Raw genomic sequence first — 20,099 nt, forward strand, 5'->3', positions numbered from 1 at the left:
ACCTTGGGCCAGTTACACATTCTCAGTCTAACCTACCTCACAGGATTGTTGTGAGGATAAAATGGAGCAAAGGAGAACAAAGCCACTTTGGGTCCTCATTGGAGAAGTAAATAAAGTAAATAAATGAAAATGGTGCTACTGATGGAATTAATGGTGGTTTTTTTCAAACTGTCGCTGGGATTATTTGCTTCTCATTCTTTTACTTTTAAAGCTGATTTTTAGCTTGCTGTTTATTTCACAATTTTGTATTATATATGTTGCATATTTTGCAACAGTTGTACAGTTATATTATTTTAAATGTACTGTGATCTGCCAGGATGGAAGGGAAGGATACATGGGCTCTTAATACATACATAAAGGCATAACAGTATTTAGGCTTTTAAACAGATACTGTACCGTCAAATCCAAGCCACACTTTAAAAATTTGTAATATCTCATTGTTCCAATTCCTCCTTTGTCCTTGTGCTCAATGTACCCGGTATTTCTGACAGTAAAGAATTTGATATGTGTGTGTTCAGTAAGTGTGTGTTGTGTAAGCACTATGCAACGTGCAGTTATGTTGTACTGGAAACAATGACACAGGAAATAGCAAGTCCCAACCAAATCTAGTGATTGCTCACTACCTCCTTCAGAAGAGCACCAGCCTTAGTACTCTACAAGCCAAGAGAGACATCCAGGCTGCCTTTTCCGCTATGCCAGGCTATTCAGAATTTTACTTCAATGTGGATCATGGATACCTAGAAGGACTGGTCCGAGGCTTCAAAGGTGGTATCTTGAAGAACGCTGACTATGTCAACTTAGCACAATGTGAAACTCTGGAAGGTGAGTTGCATTGGAACATTGACTTTCCAAATTTGGTGCTGGTGGTTTTTTGATCTGGATTACAGAACATTTGGTGTCATTAGCATCTTTGTACAGTAGGTGAAAACTAGACTTTATTGTGTTTCACATATCTATTTTTTTTTCCATTTGCAATGGCAAAGGAAGCCTGATTCTATGCAACATGGATGCCCTTCACTGTTATGGTTTGTCTCTCAGCAGTAAAAGCAACAGCATCAACTGGTTTGTCAGAATGTCCTGATCTATCCCATATTCTATAAACCTGTGTTAACAGTAGAGAAAGGAAACAGGACTTTGGATGTTCTGTCGGGATCCAGGACATGCCAAAACTGTTTTTCCAACAATAGAGAAGAAGCACAAGGTAACCATGTAACATCTAACACAACTCTTAAACTTAATCCATGTATTACTGAGGGGTAGGGGAGCCTGGTGCATATTGCTGGGTGCCATTGTCACTCTGGTAATATCTGTAAGACGTGACCACATGAGTCGGGAAAATAATACATTTTCTCCTGCTCTAGAATCTCCCTGTTACGTGGGAGAGACAATACTGGCAGGGAAACGAACTTCACCATTTGGGGGCCCATATAGTTACAGATGTTACTAGAAATGTGCAGGACGACACCATGGAAAAGTCTTTCCTGTGCAGTTTTGATAACCTGTGCATTGTACCTGAGAGATGTCCATCTTCTCCAGTCCACCAAGGCATTCTAAACATTTCCTGTAGAATCTATGGCTCCCATTGCTTACTGTGGATGTCAGCTAATGGTTCATGGTAACATGACTGCCTCTTGCTATTTTCTACCTGAGTTATATCAGGAACAAGCAGACTGAATTTGTGGGAAATTTTTAAAGCCAGTGAGTAAGTAGCATACAGCTAGGAAACCAGTGCAGGTTTGATACCAGTCCTGATGCCATCCATTATATCTCGTCACTACTCAAAACAGCTTCCTTAATTTTACACCTATATCCAAAGGGATAAAAGATATTGTAAAGCAAATTATTTCTGTCTTCAACAGAAATTTGGAACTCCAGCAGGATATGGAAGACAATAAAAGAATAATTCTTCAGGATTTTTTCTGTATAAAATATGGCTTAGGATTTATTGTGTGCCCCACTAGTAGAAGAATTGTAGTAGGACAATCAGGTGTTTAGAATGAGCTGCACTGCAACACACACACACAAAACCTTTCTCTTCTGTTGTTACCCATGCTGTGGCAGTCTGGCTGTTTTACTGTGTCTGATCGGATTTTAAGCTGGTCTTCGAATTTATATTTATTATTTATTTATTAATTCCATTTCTATACCGCTCAATCCCGGAGGCTCTGAGCAGTTTACATAGGCATATTATACTTCCTAGCTAGGGCCACAATGTATATGGGGGAGGTGAGTGCCTACTGAAGTTAAAAGTTTTCAATAGATGTTAATGTATTATAAAAGAACAAGTAGGGAATCCTCAAGGGGGGGGACAAAATTTTCTTTATAGAGAGCCAGTTTGATGTAGTGGTTAAGTGCGTGGACTCTAATCTGGGAGAACAGGGTTTGATTCCCCACTCCTCCACTTGCACCTGGCTGGATGACCTTGGGCAAGCCATAGCTCTGATAAGAGCTGTCCTTGAAAAAGAGCAGTCAAGAGCTCTCTCAGCCCCACCTACCTCACAGGGTGTCTGTTGTGGGGAGAGGAAGGGAAAGGAGTTGGTAAGCCGCTCTGAGACACCTTTGGGTAGTGAAGGGTGGGTTATAAATCCAATCTCTTCTTCTTCTTCTTCAAAACACAGAGGGGATGTTGCTGAATTTCAGTTTCAGTCATTACATTTTGGCACTTTAAGCTCCCTTAATGGAAAAGATGAAGATGGGAAAGCGTGCTACGCATGATACTCCTGGTATGTGTAGTTGCCATATATGTGAATAGGACAAAACATGTATTTCCCAGTTTTATTATGCTTGCACATGCTAGCTCTCCACAGAGCAAGCAACACTTCCCCCCTGTGTCCCCCTCCCCCCAGGCTGTTTCAGTCACCAAAAACAGCACAGGAGAGAACGCAGGAATTCCTCCTCCTCCTGCACAGTGGTACTGATATGAATTGGGCCCTGCTGCATGTTTACTCACAAGCTGCCACCACAAATTCCTCCCCACGGCAAACTCGTTCAGTTTGTAACATCTAATTAGGCCCTACAGATATAGTGATCCAGTAGCAATTGCCACAAGTTCTGCATGCAAGAGACTGTTACCATGTGACCAGCTTCTTAGGAGTGCAATGATAATACATTGCTGCCAATGTAATACTGTGCTGAAAAATTCCCAAGGGGAGGCCAGGACCACCCCAGCATGTTGGTTCATGTGCATAGCAAGACATTCTTAACATTTTTTTTCACACCATTCCTCTAATGAGCTCAAGGTGGTACATTGTTCCATGCACCATTTTATCCTTTGTGAAGAAGGCTAGAAAGGAATCTAGGGACTGGCCCATGACTTTGCAATGTTTTACCAACAGAGCTTTGTTTGTCATTCTTCTGTATCTTGTTTAACCTGAAACTAACTTAGTTTATACAAGCATGGTGCAGCCTAGAGCAGAAAGAACTGCAGCAGCACAGGTCCACATTGGTGAGAGCCAGACAGAGTGCAAAAGAGCTTCAAAGCATTTGAATGGCCCACAGTTCAGAGTCTGCCCTTGTAGTATGACTTCTAAAGAGAGTTTGGAATAAAGAGAAGCGTCAGTATCAGATACTCCAGTCTGTCCTCTCCACTTTGCCAAATTCCATTTCCGGATTTTACACAGAAATATACACCACTGTACATTCTCCATACAAACTACGAGAAAAGCTATAAGATCCACACACTCAGGTAATGTGATTTTTTTATCAAGGAAAGGGTAAAATGCTAGCCATTGATGGTATATGTATGAAGGAATGCCTCTTAACCTTCTCTGGAATCTCTGCCAGTGAATGACAGCATAAGTTTCTCTTTCACTGCCAGAGTGTTCCCTAATGTTATTTGATTTGTTTTTTAAAAGGTGCCTTAAGTCTCTGGGAAGGAAAGCAAGAATATTCTCATTAAATATCAATGATCCCAGACACTCATATATCCGAAGGCTATGAATGTTATGTGCAGTTCCACAGCTAGACACAAGTCCAGCAGTACCTTTGGGACTGACAGGCTTTTCAGGGTAGGGGTTCTTGAGAGCCAAAGCTCCCTCCATCAGATACTGGACTTGTATCTAGTTGTTCAACTGCAGACCAGCATGGCTACCTCCCGAAACTATGTGCAGTTCTGTGATCCCTTTACAGGGATCTTTTTCTTTTACAAAAGGAAGCCAGTGGAGCTGTGATTTCAAGAAGAAATATGTGAGGTAAAGGGACCTCAGAACATTATCCTACTGAAAATCAGTCCTCATAGTCTGTTTATAGCTGATGAGGAGAAACTTACAGGTGCCTGCTTAAAACAGCAACCCCAGCAGTTTGATGAAAGGGGGAAAGGGCATGTTGGAATCACCATGGAATTAGATACAACATGCCATGAGTGTAACCAAATTCGGTTCTGTCTTGAGTGTACAAAGGAAAAGAAAACTAAGAGACCAATTTAACCTCATATTTCTTTGCAGCAAAGACACTTATTTCAATGATATTTCTCGCTTTTCTTTAGACCTGAAATTACACCTACAGACCACAGACTATGGAAATTTCTTGGCTAACGAAACTGGTCCCCTCACAGTTTCCATCATTGATGACAAACTAAAAGCCAAACTACTCACAGAATTCACATACTTCAGAAACCATGCGTTTGAGCCACTTTCCACATTCCTAAACTATATTACGTAAGTAAAATTAGTTACTCCCAAAGTCTTTAATAAAACTTGGTAAAGTGAATCCATGTAAGGATATCAAAAAGACTTAATATTGGATGAAGGGGGGAATGTCGTTACTTTTCACATACATACTTAGAAATGTGCCCTTAAATGGTAAAAATATGTTCCTTCTACTGAGAATCAAGTGTTTTCTGTAGATATAAGCTGTATTTCAGCTGTGTTTATTTATTTATGTACTATATTTATAATCCACCTTTCTTACTGAGTCTCAGAGGACTACATGGGGACCAGTTTGGTGTGAGAGCCAGTTTGGTGCAGTGGTTAAGTGTGCGGACTCTAATCTGGGAGAACCGGGTTTGATTCCCCACTCCTCCACTTGCACCTGCTGATGTGACCTTGGGTCAGTCACAAGCTCTGGCACAGCTGTTCCTGAAAGAGCAGTTTGTGGAAGAGTTCTCCCAGCCCCACCCACATCACAGGGTGTCTGTTGTGGGGAGGGGAAGGGAAAGGAGTTTGTAAGCCGCTCTGAGACTCCAAGTGAAGAGCGGGGTATAAATCCAATCTCTTCTTCTTCTTCTTCTAAATTGCCAGCGGTCCATACCGAAAGCCAACTAATAAGCACCTGCTTTTCTCTACCTTAAGGAGTCTCAAAGTGGTTTTCAATCAACTTTCCCTTCCTCTCCCCATAACAGGCACCTTATGAGGTAGGTGGGGCTGAGAGAGTTCTGAGAAAACTGTGACTGGCCCAAGGTCACCCAGCAGGCTTCATGTGGAGGGGTAGGAAATCAAACCCAGTTCTCCACATCAGAGTCCACTGCTCTTAACCACGATAACACAGGAGCTTGGAATCTGTGAATGGTATATGCTTGGCCTCTGGTTGCTGTGACTCAGTCTATCCTACATGACCAAACAAATGGTAATACTTGGTAATTTTTCTTGAGGTCTTGGGATATCTTCCCTCAGTGTATCTTAGAGACTGTCAAGACTGGAAGAGATAACCCCAGTCTCCTAGCTGAGGGGAGGAGACAGGTATGTTGCAGTGGATCTGTGTGGAAAAAACACAACCAGATGCTTTTTAGATTAGAAAAGAAGGGGGGGAGAGAGAGAGTGCACAATGTTTCTTTGGAATTTGATATGCAGTAGTTAATCTGTTGCCCTGTTGGAGTGCCTTTGTACCTCTACTGCATATTTGTAAATAAAGTAAATACTACAAAAGACACCATAAGTCTCCAGCACTGCATTCTCCAAGGAAAAGGGAATGCTAGACTCCAGATGGGACCTGGGGATCCCCTGGAATTTCCACTCATCTCCAAACCACAGTTCCCCTGGAGAAAATGGATGCTTTGAAGGATGGACTGTATGGCACTGTACTCCACTGAGGTCCCTGCCCTCCCCAGGCTCTACTGCCAAATCTCCAGGAGTTTCCCAACCTGGATCTAGCAACCCTATCCCCTTACCCCTCATCAGTGCTCAGAGAGGACTTGGCAACCCTACAAAGAAACCAACCCAGCTGAGCACTGCTCCTAGTACTCCTTGGAGAAGTGAGGAGTACTTAATCATCTATATATATACTAGCCTGATACCCATGCTTCACTACGATATTTAAGTTCTGTAAATCCAGTTATAATACTGATGATGTGAAGTTTGAAATGTAACATTTGTTGTAGGAATTCTAATGGAGAAGACTGTAGTATAAAAATGAAGTGAGACATACATACCTTTTCCCCTCTTTACTGAAGGACCTCTCTGTAGACCACATTGGTGGTTCTGCCCTCAGGTGCTAGCATCACCAGGCTGCTTGGTGAGCTCATTTTGGAGCAGGCCACATAGAACTGTCCATGTCAGAAGCAGTTGTCTGTTAAGTCAATTCCTGCCACCTTCAGTGTCTGGTCTTGGGACTTGTTGATGGTCACAGCAAAGCAGACCTTGAGAGGAAACTGCAGCCTCTTGAACTCGAAGGGGTTTTCTGATGGTATGAGTGGTATGCGTGGTATGAACACGGCCTCCCTAATGGATTAAAGTACCCTGGCTCTGCTCCTACACCTGACAGACACCCACCTGTCTGATGTTGGGAGGAGTGTGTTTAAAGGCATCAGGAAGGCTGGGCCAGCAGAACTAAGGCAATCCTGCTAAAATGGTGAACAAGCCTCCCTGACAGCTGTAAGCATCCCAACCCCTCTCCTACACCTGACAGTGTCGAAGGGGAGGGGTTAGGGTATTGCAAGCCATTGTGGAGGCTGGGCCAGCAGGATCACTAAGGTGTTACTGCTGGGGTGGGCTCCCTGATGGCTATAAGCACCCTGCACATGCTGCTGCACCTGACAGACAGCCACCTGTCAGGTGTAGGAGGTGGGGGGGAGCATATTTGAAGGCATCAGGGAGGCTGGGCCAGCAGCAATACTGCACCTCACAGGTGGTTGGCCATTCCTGATTTCCTCAACTGTCATTAGCTGTCTGCAGTCTACTGTAACTGTTTTTTTTAAACCTCAGAACACTGAGCTCTGCAGCTGACTAGTCAGAGAGTGGGGGGTGCAAGGAGGCAGCAGCCTGGCAGCCACTTAGGAAACAATAGGGGAACCACATTTTATTCCTTTTGACCCCCTTAGCAGTTGAATTTCTAAAAATCCCTTCTTTGTGAGCATCTATATCATGGTAGGAGTGCTCTACCTGAATTTCGTGTTTCTAGGTCCAGGGGTTTGGCCTGGGCATTGATTTTATGGTGATGGAACTTTCTTTAATATATATAGATATAGGAAGAAGAAGAACATGATGATGATAGATGGATGTCTCACAGTGACTTTTCCTGTAAAAAAATGGTCTGAATTGGGCCCCTGAGTTCCTGCTGGTTAAAGAAAAAACGCTGGGCCTTCCATTTGTGGAACTCCCAGTACCACATCTGATCTGGCCCTCAGCAGAACAGAAGCTTCAAATCTTACTCTTCATCTTTTAATACATTTTGATACCATTGCAATATTAAACAGCCTAGTTTTCTTTGAGGGAATTTTTTTTTGTTCTTTGACAATCAAATTATCATTTATTTCTTTATACAAAGATGTTTGTTTGATACTGTGCTTGAATGTTATTAACTATTCCTAGTGTTCTATAAACTTGCTCAAGGAAGGTCCCGGTCACACGAGTGGGATGATCCGCTGCCAAAGGGAGGCAAATTAGAACCGGAGCAAAAAGAACCCCGGGAGCACGATCTGACGTGCCCCCGCGGCTTCATGCTCTGTGCTCCAGCAGCCGATCACACGTTGTGCAGCAAACCAGCAGTAGCGCAGTTGTGGGCATGCGTGGGACGGGGAACGGCGCTGGCTGCGATGGGCTACCAGCGCTTCCCCGACCAGATGCCTGGAGTTGCCGCGCATCATCTGGGAGGTAGTGCTTTGTTGCTAGTACCTTTTAAATGTGTGTTTTTGGGCCGAAGGGACGGATCGGGGACGGATGCATGACGCTTCCCAGATGTTGCTGTGTGATCGCACCCGCTTGATGCGCCCCCGATCCGTCCCTCTTGCGGGGCAAATCCTCCCGTGTGACCGGGGCCGAAATGCAGAGTATCTTTCAAACAAGTAATAAACTGATAAAGTGTTTTTGGAAGTTCAAATTAAAGTTTCTTATGTACTTGCCATTATGGCTTGCTATTTTCATGTAAGGGAGGGAAGAATGTTCAGTAGCTTCCTCTGTTCAGGCTATTGAACTTTGAGAGGCAAATTCATACTTTACATATCAAACATGAAAAGCAAGATGTAGTCCTCTGAAACATTGGGGCACACTTCAGAGAGCTGACCTTGTGACTCTCAGGGATGTGTCAAATATCTTCTTTTTTTTTTTAATCACACATTTCCCCATAATGGTGAACATCAGTGTTTTAATGCAGCATATACAACTTCCATTCCTAACACTACTAGAAAATCAGTCTGTTTTTATCTGGAAATCGGCCTGATTCTGTACAAGGACCAGTCTTGTATAGTGGTTAGAGTCTTGGACTAGGAGACCCAGGTTTGAATCCTCACTGTGCTGTGGAAGCTTGCTGGATGACCTTAATATTATTTATTTATTAAATTTGATTTTAAGCCACCTTCCCGCAGAAAACCCAGGCTCAGGGGATGTACAACATAATATACACAGCATGAAAAACAAATTAAAACCTTTAAAACATGGCATTAATTTTTTTCCCCCTAATGGTGCCACTGGCCTCACAGGGAGGCAAGGCGTGGGAGTGCCAGAAAGATGCTATCCATCGCTATCCTCAACCAAATGCCTGGTGGAACATTTCTGCCTTACAGGCCCTGAAGAAATGTATCAGGTCCCACAGAGCATGGTTGTTATTTGGCAGAGAGTTCCACTAGGTTGGAGCCAGGGCAGAAAATGGACCTTGGGCCAGTCACACACTCTCTCAGCCTCACCTACTTCACAGGGATGTTGTGAGGATAAAATGGAAGAGAGGCAAACAATGTAGGCAGCTTTGGGGTTGCTGCTGGGGAGAAAGATGGGGTCTATATTAAGTAAATGCATTCTTAATTTTGCATCTGAGTTCAGTGACTTCTTTTATATGGAAGCTGAGTTGTATTAGGTGTTGCTTACTGTAGGATTTGTTTAAAAGAATTCCTCATTTGCAAGCCCTATTTTTTAATTTACTGTTCACTTTTTGCCAAAGATCCTTGGTGGCTTGGTTTTCTCTGAAAAGAAAGGACTCTTTTGACTAAGGCTGCATTCTTTCACTTAGGTACAGCTATATGATTGACAATGTGATTCTGCTCATTACTGGCACATTGCATCAGCACCCTGTAGAAGAACTGGCTCTCAAGTGCCATCCTTTGGGACGTTTTGAGCAGCTGGAAGCTGTCAGCATTGCTCTAAACCCTGCAGAGCTGTTCAATGCAATCTTGGTAGACACACCTCTAGGTAAACTTGTTAACAGTTGCCCGATTGTGTACGTGCACTTGAAGGACACATCGTTTCTTATAATTGCAGCAGTTGTTTTTCTCTGCAGCCTGTCTGTAGAATTTGGTATCCCACCAAGGGGAAAGCAGATGATAGTAAATGAGGTGGTAATGCTAGGACTCTATCCTTGGAAATCCGCCCAAGCAAAACTTTTACTGACTTGGATGCCAGGGATTTAGCTGGTGTCTGTAACATTAAACTCACTCTCCCACCAAGGAACACAAGTGGGTTGGACTCAGCCAATGTTTTCACTCAATCTCAATCAATGTGTGTCCTTACTACAATCTCTTTCCTGCATGACATCTTTACATGCAGCATTCATGATCCACTGCATAGCATTTTTGATGGTCAAGGAGACCCCCTACATCCTTTTTGCTCAAGAAAATCTCATTGGATACAACCCATGATTCCCAGGTGGTCTGGTCTATGGTTCAGATACTGATTAGACCCATACCCCCTTTTAGCTCCAAGAGATAAAACTTCATGTGATTTTGAGATGCTGATCCCAGCTTCTCCAAGCAGGAGTTTTTCGGGAGCAATCACCAGCCCTGGCATGGAATCCCCTATAGCAGAGAACACACTTTGACTTCAGGGAATCTGTCAAAACAAGTAAAAATTCATTAACACAACAGTGCTAAGACACACTGTCGTGGACGAATTCACTACTGTTCAGCTAGGGAAGTGGTACTCACCCTGTGGTTTATGGACTACCATGTTCATAATTACCATTAACCCAAGGCCCGGCTACTTACCCTCCTGCTTCATCCTCATTCCCAAACGGAATGAGGATCGAAGCAGAGGGCGGACGTGACCGCCCCGCCCCCTAGAGGTTCTCTTCCGGAGCTCCGTACCTGAGAGCTCCCCCCCCCGACTAGAGCCCTGCCATTAACCCAAACAGCTACATTTCCTTCCACCCTTGCCTGAGATCTATACCTCAGGGAGGCTCAGAGCCTGCCTGTTCTTCCAGAGGCAGCTGTTTCAAGGTGGAAACTACCCACCAACCACAAGCCCATGTTTCCTGAAAAATGGAGCAGGTGCCACATGCGGGAGCAATGATCAGAAGAGCCACATGGGGCTCCCGACGTAATGAGTATCATTGAGCCTTGAGTTCTCCCAGAATTACAGTTGACCCTCTAGTCTATACTAGAGAGATCAGTTCCCCTGGAGGAAATGGCAGCTTCAGCAGTGGACTCTATGGCATCACATCCCCACTGAGAATTTTGAGAATCAATATGTAGAATACGTATGCATAGCTATGCTTTGACTTTGTCATTTAAACGTGTCTGTTTTCAGCTGCTTTTTTCCAAGACTGCCTGTCTGAAAATGACCTAGATGAAATAAACATTGAAATCATGCGCAACAAACTGTACAAGGTAAATGTTACTTAGAATCAACTATGAAAACTAAAACCATGCAATAGTTACATTTCCTGATCATTAGAACAAAGATCAGATTTTTCACTGATGTCAATGGGGTGTGGATTGCACCCCCTGTTAACTAAGGCAGATTTTGCATACCACAGGAAATGCCAAGAACCAAATGATTCACATTTTGATTTCTTAGCAGCATCCACGAAATTCAGTGCTGCATTCAGTGAGAACATGCTGCAATACATAGAATTTAGATAGCTTTAGATGTGGAAGGAATAGGAAGAGCAAACGCTTTATGCTTACCCATCATATCCCAAATGGGCAGAGGTCAGAGGCACAAGCTGGCACTGTATATCACAAGCCCATGCACCTGACCATGTAGGAACATACACAAATACAGTCTGGTCATTATTTCCAAAGTGTGACCTCAGCCATTATTGAAAAGTGCTGCCAGCTGAACATGGAAATGACTGTGCAAATGGCTGCATGTGCTTCTTTGGTAATGGCCAAAGGCACAATATATATAATTTTATACACACAGAGATACAATATAATTCCAGAGAGGTAGACATGTCTGTCTGCCAAACAAAATGGCAATCTAGTGGCACCTTAGTGTCTAAAAGAATTTATTCTAGAATAAGTTTTTGTGAGCTAAAGCTCACTTCATCACATGCTTGAAGCGTGCATCTATTGAGCAGATAATACTTAAACAGCAGAACAAGGGGGATCCAAATGGCAATAGTAACTCTTCCAGGTCTTAAGAAAGACTTCAGATTTCTCACTCACTATAAATGCTATATCTTATACTTGCATATCCCATCCCTTACATACGCTAGTTTAGCTATTCCTCTGTAACTTTCTGATTGGATTTGCTTATCTTATTTCATCCTCCACTTTCCTAGATTAGAAAAGAGCAAGATATCTGAAGAAGTGAGCAGTGACTCACAAAAACTGATACCCTGCCACACATTTTGTTAGTCTTTAAGGTGCTACTGGACTCTTGTTCTTTTCTACTGCTACAGACAGACTAACATGGCTACCCATCTTGATCTATTTCCTGGATTAGACTTTAAGTCAATTTCTCCTGGCCTATCAACAGTTGTGAATGGTCCTTGCCCACCCTAAGGAGACTGATTACTTTTTTGGGGTGGATTTTGTTTTTAATTAGCCTCTCTTTGTAACATCTTCTACACCGCTGCAGACTTTCTGTTTGCTATCCATATTCTAGTTGTAAGATTAGGCTGTTTGCCGGGGGGGGGGGGATGGGACCCTGTAGAATAATAATTCTAGCATCACCATCTTTCAGTAAAAAGATGGAGATAGCGTCTTTCAATTGAAGTGTCAATTAATGAATGGTTTTTACTGTTAGCAAATGCCAAAGTGCACAAAACAGTTACTGGAAGTACTCCATTGTTTGTATCTCCTTTGAAGTTTTAACTTTAATGCCGTTTGCTTGATAATTCAGAGATGACTTGAATGTAATGTTTCCTTTCTTCTGCTTCATTCTTTAGTCTTACCTTGAGGCATTCTATACATTCTGCAAAAAACTAGGTGGTACTACAGCAGATATAATGTGCCCCCTTTTAGAGGTAAGGAAAACAGAGGAATAAGAGATGGAGACACAGTTAACAAAAGTATCAGTGTGCTGCTCTGCCTTCAGCCATTGCGGGATTGGAACAGTTGCAGCAGCTCTCATCACAGCTCTCCAGGGGCTCAGCCAGCAGTCCTCTACTGTTTTCTTGAACATGTGGTGGTGGTGGTGGAAAGTGCCATAACATTGTGACTGACCTATCCCTGTAGGATTTTTAAGGCACTAGACAATCAGAGCAACCCTGGACTTGCTTGGCGGTCTCCCATACCAGTACTAATGCAGGCTAACCGTGTTTAGCTTCCAAGATGCAATGAAATGAGGCTAGCAGGGCCATCCAGGTCAGGGCTCATGAACTTGTAAGCTTGCAGAATTCATGTTGCTTGAGTCCTTTCTTCCACATTCCCAAGCATGCCCCTGTGTTTAAGACCATCAAACATATCCAAGAGTAGATAATGTTTGGGTCAGGCTGAGACTCAGAACATCTGTGTTACATGCAGAAGGTCCTAGGTTCAGTCCCCATCATCTCCAGCAAACTGGGTTGGGTAGCTGGTGGTGTGAAAGACCTCCACCTGAGACCTTAGAGAGTAGCAGACAAAACTGACCTAGATAGATCAGGGTCTGACTCATGGAAAGGGAGCTTCATGCTTCATATGGTATCAGGAGCTGGACTATGTGGGATCTAACCCAATACTTTGTTCAGTAGCGTGGTTCTTCTCCCCCCCCCCCCATTTGTAGTGGCTAATGTCTGCAGACGGCAACAAAAGCTTATTATCATAGATAATTGAAGTTGGCTGTTGGGGGCCTTAATAGATAATTGTGATAGAGATGCTCCTGAAAGTAACAAAGAAATACAATTGGAGTTGAATGTTATGTTTTTCATAGTTTTAACCCTGCTGCTACTAATAATCTGGCAGCCAACTTGATTCAGTGACACAGCACATGCTTCGCAAGGAGATCCCAGGTTCAGTCCCTGGAGTCTTCAGACATAAAATCTTAGGTGGCAAATGCTGGGGGCAAATGCATGAACAAATGAAACTGCATAATTAATGCATGAACACATGATAAAGTCTATCAAGGTCTGCAGCAGTAGAAAAGAGCAAGAGTCCGGTAGCACCTTAAAGACTAATAACATTTTGTTGGTCTTTAAGGTGCTACTGGACTTCTGCTTTTTTTCTACCGCTGCAGACAAATACGGCTACCATCCTGATCTAAGGTCAGTAATGTCTACTATGACTGGCAGCAGCTTTCTGGGATCTGAGCTGAGGTCTTTCACATTACCTACTCCCAGATCTTTTAACTGGAGATGGTGGGGATTGAACCTGGAGCTTTCTGCATGCAAAGCAGCTCTTCTAACGTAAAAAACGTAATAACCAACAATAAAGTTTTCTTCAAATACATTAGAAGCAGGAAACCAGCCAGGGAGGCAGTGGGGCCCTTGGATGACCAAGGGGTAAAAGGAGTATTGAAGGATGATAGGGAAATGGCCGAGAAGCTAAATGCATTTTTTGCCTCCGTCTTCACTGTGGAAGATGAGAAGTGCTTGCCCACTCCAGAACCGCTGATTTCAGGAGGGGTGTTGAAAGACCTGAGACAGACTGAGGTGAAAAGAGAGGAGGTCCTAAAACTGATAGACAACTTAAAAACTGATAAATCACCAGGCCCAGATGACATACATCCGAGAGTTCTGAAAGAACTCAAATGTGAACTTCTGGATCTCCTGACAAAAATATGTAATCTTTCCTTAAAATCTGCCTACATTCCTGAGGACTGAAAGGTAGCAAATATCACTCCCATCTTTAAAAAGGGTTCCAGAGGAGATCCGGGAAATTACAGGCCAGTCAGTCTGACGTCGATACCGGGTAAATTGGTGGAAACCATTATTAAGGAAAGAATTAGTAGGCACATAGAAGAACAAAACCTATTGAGGCAGACTCAGCATGGGTTCTGTAAGGGAAGATCTTATCTCACTAACCTGTTAGTGTTCTTTGAGGGGGTGAACAAACATGTGGACAAGGGGGATCCAATAGATATTGTTTACCTTGACTTCCAGAAAGCTTTTGATAAAGTTCCTCATCAAAGGCTCCTAAGCAAGCTCAAAAATCATGGGATAAAAGGACAAGTCCTTTTATGGATCAAAAACTGGCTAGTTCATAGAAAACAGAGAGTGAGTGTAGGTGGGCAATTTTCTCAGTGGAGGGTGGTAAGCAGTGGGGTACCGCAGGGATCAGTACTTGGTCCACTGCTTTTTAACTTGTTCATTAATGATTTGGAGATGGGAGTAAGCAGTGAAGTGGCTAAATTTGCGGATGATACAAAGTTGTTCAGGGTGGTGAAAACCAGTGAGGATTGTGAGGCACTCCAAAGGGATCTGTCAAAGATGGGCAAGTGGACGTCAACATGGCAAAATAATGCCCCTATATAAACCAATGGTGAGACCTCATTTGGAATACTGTGTGCAGTTCTGGTCACCACACCTTAAAAAGGATATTATAGCTTTGGGAAAAGTGCAGAAAAGGGCAACTCGAATGATAAAAGGGTTGGAACACTTTCCCTATGAGGAAAGGTTAAAGCGCTTAGGTCTCTTTAGCTTGGAGAAACGATGACTGAGGGGTGACATGATTGACGTTTATAAGATTATGCATGGGATAGAGCAGGTAGAGAAAGAGGTACTTTTCTGCCTTTCTCACAATATAAGAACTCGTGGGCACTCAATGAAATTGCTGAGCGGTCAGGTTAGAACGGATAAAAGGAAGTACTTCTTCACCCAAAGAGTGATTAACATATGGAATTCACTGCCACAGGAAGTGGTGGCGGCTACAAGCATGAACGGCTTCAAAAGGGAATTAGATAAGCATATGGAGCAGAGGTCCATCAGTGGCTATTAGCTACACGGTATAGATAGGGGCTCTGGGGCAAGTGATGCTCTGTCATCTTGGTGCTTGGGGGGGGTCAACAGTTGGAGGGCTTCTAATGTCCTGGCCCCACTGGTGGACCTCCTGATGGAACCTGGTATTTTTGGCCACTGTGTGACACAGAGTGTTGGACTGGATGGGCCTTTGGCCTGATCCAACATTGGCGTCTCTTATGTTCTTATGTTCTACCAATGAGCCACAGCCCTTTCTCAAATACAGTATAATATAAGGTAGCTTCATGTAAAAATATGCCATCCTTGCAAAGAACTAACTATATTTTAATCCTGGCCTCGAACTGTGTATTCTCAAAGGTTTCTTTAGCCCTGTAATTGCATCAAGGTGATAATATTGGGTGTGTGACTCAGAGCCAAAGAAACACACATGGGAATGTTGAAGTGTTTGCCCAGTATCAGGACAGGTCACCACTGTACCTATGTTACTGTTGTTTGATTTATCCCTGATACGTTCTGGAAATAAACAGTTTCCCACTTGGGATGAAAATGTGCTTGGTTAACTTTTGCATGGTTCCAGAGCATTGTATTTACATTTTACAAACTGCTGGCTACCTTTTATGACAATAGAGCAAAAATGTGAATTGTCTCCTAGAATTTCAGTGGGATTATAGGTTGTGTTTAAGAGAATACTCACATGCATGATTTTTAATTATGGGACCTGTCGTTTGTTTTATGTGTTAAGTTTGAAGCGGACAGGCGTGCCTTCATCATCACAATTAATTCATTTGGCACCGAACTAAGCAAAGAAGACAGGCAGAAGCTGTATCCAACATGTGGGAAGCTGTATCCAGAAGGCTTACTTTTGCTTGCCAATGCAGAGGATTATGAGCAAGTCAAGGGCGTGGCGGAGTACTATGGTGTACGTAAATGCAAAACAGCTCCTAACAAAAAAAAAAAATACTTTGTCTACAACATTCCATAGCACAGTCTGCCAAGGAAAAGAACATTAGGTGTTTGTTCAGCCTGGTTTAAACAGAGTAAAAGCAAACACAGCCCTGATTCTCTGTGTGCCTCACTAAGGGAAATGCAGCACTAGGGGAGGAGCAACTGTTTAGTTTTGTGTGGGCCACATCTCCCTGTTGCAATACAATCATCATCCAATATGTTGTCAAACAATGTCTTCTGGCCAGTCTTGACACAGAGAGTACTCCATCTTTCTATGTTATACCTCTGAGGATTCCAGTCGCAGGTGCTGGTGAAATGTCAGGTCCTACAATGCCAAGACCACAGCCATACAGCCCAGAAAATCTACAACTAACAATCATCATTTATTGTTACATGACTGTTCACAGGGAGAGTGTGGGCAGGCCAACTGCCAGGGCCCAGAACCACTATGGGGTCCATTGACTGAAAGTCTCTGCCTCTTGGTGCATTCTTTTTGAGGAGACATACCAGGCTGGATAGCCTGTGTGCACCTTCTAACGGTCAGGCCCCACACCAAGGAGGAATGTGCTCCTAGGATAGTGCAGTTCTTCTTTCTGTAGTGACCTGTCATTGGTACTCTAAAGGCAGGCAGAGGGCCCACATACATTACAATGCTCCTAGAAACACATTGCCAACTCAGGCACACTTTGGACACATCTATTTGTGTCAGGCTGAGTTAGGGTGGTGAACCAAGTGACATTTGAGAGGCCCTGGAACTGTGGCAATTCAGAAAACTGAATTTATGCTGTCTAGGAAGAAAGCCACAAAACAGGTTACATTTTCCTGTAATCCTCTGTTTACTTTTTTAAAAAAACAACATCCCCATATGAAATGAAGGGACACTCACAACCCTTGTTAGTTTTAAACAATTTAATGTCCCTGTATCTATTGGGTCAAATGAGATGTGACAAGGTTCACATATCTCTGTTGGTTCTTGAAAGATGAATTACAGCTGCTGGGGAGGGGGACTGAAATCAGAGATGTGTGGGGAAGGTTGAAAGGTTTTGACCTTTCCATCCTCAGAACATTTTGTTCATTACAACTAGGGTCTCATGCTGTAATTATATAATTTGAAAGTACAAAGGATGGGTCTTTTACTTGTCTTTTTTTCTTTAAAGGTCTGTAACAGCATAGGGAGCTCCTTTTCAATATACAAAATGGAGAAAGGCTGAAAAGGTTAAACCTCCTCTTCTCTCCATGCACAGTCCAGATAAGAATCATGGTCTAATACAGCAATGACTGAGCTTTAAAAGATGCTGAGAAGACCTGCTCATGGTTCTCCCAGTGTCTTGTCCATTTATTGGTTTGTCAATAGCTATGAATACCCTTGGAAAATGTACAAGTCTGTGTCAGCTCATGATGACATTACTTTGACGGGGTTCCCTTGTGTGAAGGGGAGAAGAAAAAACATACTTTGAATTCGTTGGCTGAACATCCCAGAGTTGTACTGATAAGGAGATCAGACCAAGTCATGAAGGATAGTTCTATCAGTGGCTAGCAGCCATGATAGCTAACTGGAACCTCCATGTTCAGAGACAGTGTAGTTCTCAATACCTGTTGTGCAAGGGAGTGAAACCACAGGGAGACTTGAGACTCTGTATTTTGCTTGTAGCCTTTCCTGGAGCATGTCTCTGGTGATTGTGGCCAAGAGGATGCTGGAGTAGATGGACCTTCGATCTGATCCAGCACAACCACTCTTTTGTTCTTTTGTACGTCAAAAAGATCTGTTTACAAAAGTCTAAAAAGACACAGCATGTAACATTAAAAAAATGGTGGTTGTACTTTCAGGAATACAGGGCTTGCTTTGAAGGGATTGGAGGTGGAACTGGAGAAAAAACCTTAGAAGATGCTTTTTTTGAACAGGAGGTAAGATATTCTTTCTCCCTTTTGAAGATCAATTATCACTATGGTTACAACTGCACTATCATCCACCTCCTGGACTGTCTTGTCTAAACAAAGGGAAATCCAGTCATTAATGTTTGCTATAGCACAAGGACAGCATGATATCCAATAATGTGTGAATGCAGCCTGTGATGTTTTTTCACATAACCAGTTGTGAGAAACAATAGTGACGGACTTTCAGGAGGTAGCACTATTCACACTAATGTCTTAGAAGAACATTATTAAGCAACAATGTACTTTCTTGCTCTCTTCGAGAGAAGCTAGCTCAATTTGTTATGCTTATAGATCCCATCTATAAGCATGAGCATAGAGACCCAACCATTTGTGATTTGGTCAGATTCCCTACATAGCAACCTACTGAAGTTTCCACCACTGCATCCATTATATTTAATCCTAACCTCTTCATTAACATTTTTGCAGCCTGTTACAAGTGTCTCCACAAAACCTGGATAGGATTCTATTTCAACACAGCTCCTATTAAGAAAAATCTGTATCATTTACTGATGAAGACATAATATACAATTAACTAGTTATCCCATTTCTACTACAGTATTTTAAATGACATTTCTTCCTGTGAATTTTTCAATAGGTCAGAATGAATGTACTGGCATTCAACAACCAGTTCCATTTTGGAGTCTTTTATGCCTATGTGAAGCTGAAAGAGCAAGAAAGCAGAAATATTGTCTGGATTGCTGAATGCATCTCCCAGAGACACCGGACAAAAATCAACAACTATATACCTATTTTCTGAACTGGATACTCACGCTGCATGTGAACTATAGTGCCTACTTATTAAATTGGCTTCTTTATCAAATTTATCATGACATGCAAAAAGAGGGGGAAGGGAGTTTGACCACCCAGGAAAGTCCATTTTACAGTGGTCCATCTGATTAGCAGTTTGTGTGAAATAGTTCATGTGGGGCCAAAACAGATATGACAACAATCAGAGATCTTCATTTGTCTTAACAGTGCACAACTCTGATTTCCATATGGATGGGGGAGAAAGTTTTCCCTGAAAGTGCTAATAACAGCTTTGAATTTTATTTTAGTTAATAATAACATGAGGGATTTGGATGGTTAGTTCCCCTCTTACATCCCTGCATGGCCCTGATCCATCGGGGGCCACATGTACCTGTAATTTACCCTCTGACGATGACTTGAGATCTGAGGATCTCATCTCTTTACATCCTCAGCTTATCAGGCCATACTGCAAACATATAAACACAAAGGTTTTGTGACAGCAGTGTGGAAATCCTAACATGCCCCCATGATATCATTTGCCCACCATGCAGTAGCATATGTCTTATGTTGCAGTTTCAAACAGCCAGTTTAGCAAGCCCAGTCTGTAAACCCGCATGAATTGTTGCCTTTATATACAGCATGAGGTAATTGTCAATCAAAAGCCAACTCAAACCCTGGAGAACAATCAGAGATAGTTCAATCAGGGATTGTTTCATAGAAAAAGAGCTAGGGGAACTCATTAGCATAACTCATTAGCATATGCCACACCCCCTGACATCACTGGAAGTGTGTCATAAGGCCACACCCCCTAACATCACCGGAAGTGTGTCATAAGGCCACACCCACCACTCAGTTAGTCTTAGTCTTAAAGGTTAGTCTTAAAGGTGCTATTTGTTAGTCTTAAAGGTGCGGGAGTAAGAGGAAGCCCCGCGAAGGCCCCCCGCCCCCAACGGTCCCGGCTGCCGCCACCGGCGGCCTTGCGGCTCCACTGCCAAGCCCCATGAGGGGCCCGGCAGTGGACCTGCAAGGCCGGCGGGAGTGCGAGGAAGCCCTGC

General features: G+C 43.0%; 1 protein-coding gene across 1 annotated transcript; it reads left to right on the forward strand.

The window, feature by feature from the left end:
* The first annotated feature begins 637 nt into the window (after nt 1-637).
* ATP6V0D2 (ATPase, H+ transporting, lysosomal 38kDa, V0 subunit d2) lies at nt 638-19,794 on the forward strand. Its single transcript, XM_015421425.1, has 8 exons — nt 638-822; nt 4,484-4,655; nt 9,373-9,551; nt 10,884-10,963; nt 12,472-12,549; nt 16,160-16,336; nt 18,190-18,267; nt 18,893-19,794. The coding sequence occupies exons 1-8, from the start codon at nt 693-695 to the stop codon at nt 19,052-19,054; spliced, it is 1,056 nt and encodes a 351-aa protein (XP_015276911.1). The 5' UTR covers nt 638-692; the 3' UTR covers nt 19,055-19,794.
* The last annotated feature ends 305 nt before the right edge of the window (nt 19,795-20,099 follow it).

Source organism: Gekko japonicus, unplaced genomic scaffold, assembly GCF_001447785.1.
Source record: "Gekko japonicus isolate JY-2015 unplaced genomic scaffold, Gekko_japonicus_V1.1 scaffold766, whole genome shotgun sequence".
Lineage (NCBI taxonomy): Eukaryota > Metazoa > Chordata > Lepidosauria > Squamata > Gekkonidae > Gekko > Gekko japonicus.

Bases quoted from the DNA above. Each gene is read 5' to 3' on its own strand.
- ATP6V0D2 (XM_015421425.1), top strand. From the start codon at position 693: ATGCCAGGCTATTCAGAATTTTACTTCAATGTGGATCATGGATACCTA. The intron at 4,656-9,372 runs GTAAGTAAAATT...TCTTTCACTTAG, and splicing joins ACATTCCTAAACTATATTAC to GTACAGCTATATGATTGACA. The intron at 18,268-18,892 runs GTAAGATATTCT...ATTTTTCAATAG, and splicing joins ATGCTTTTTTTGAACAGGAG to GTCAGAATGAATGTACTGGC.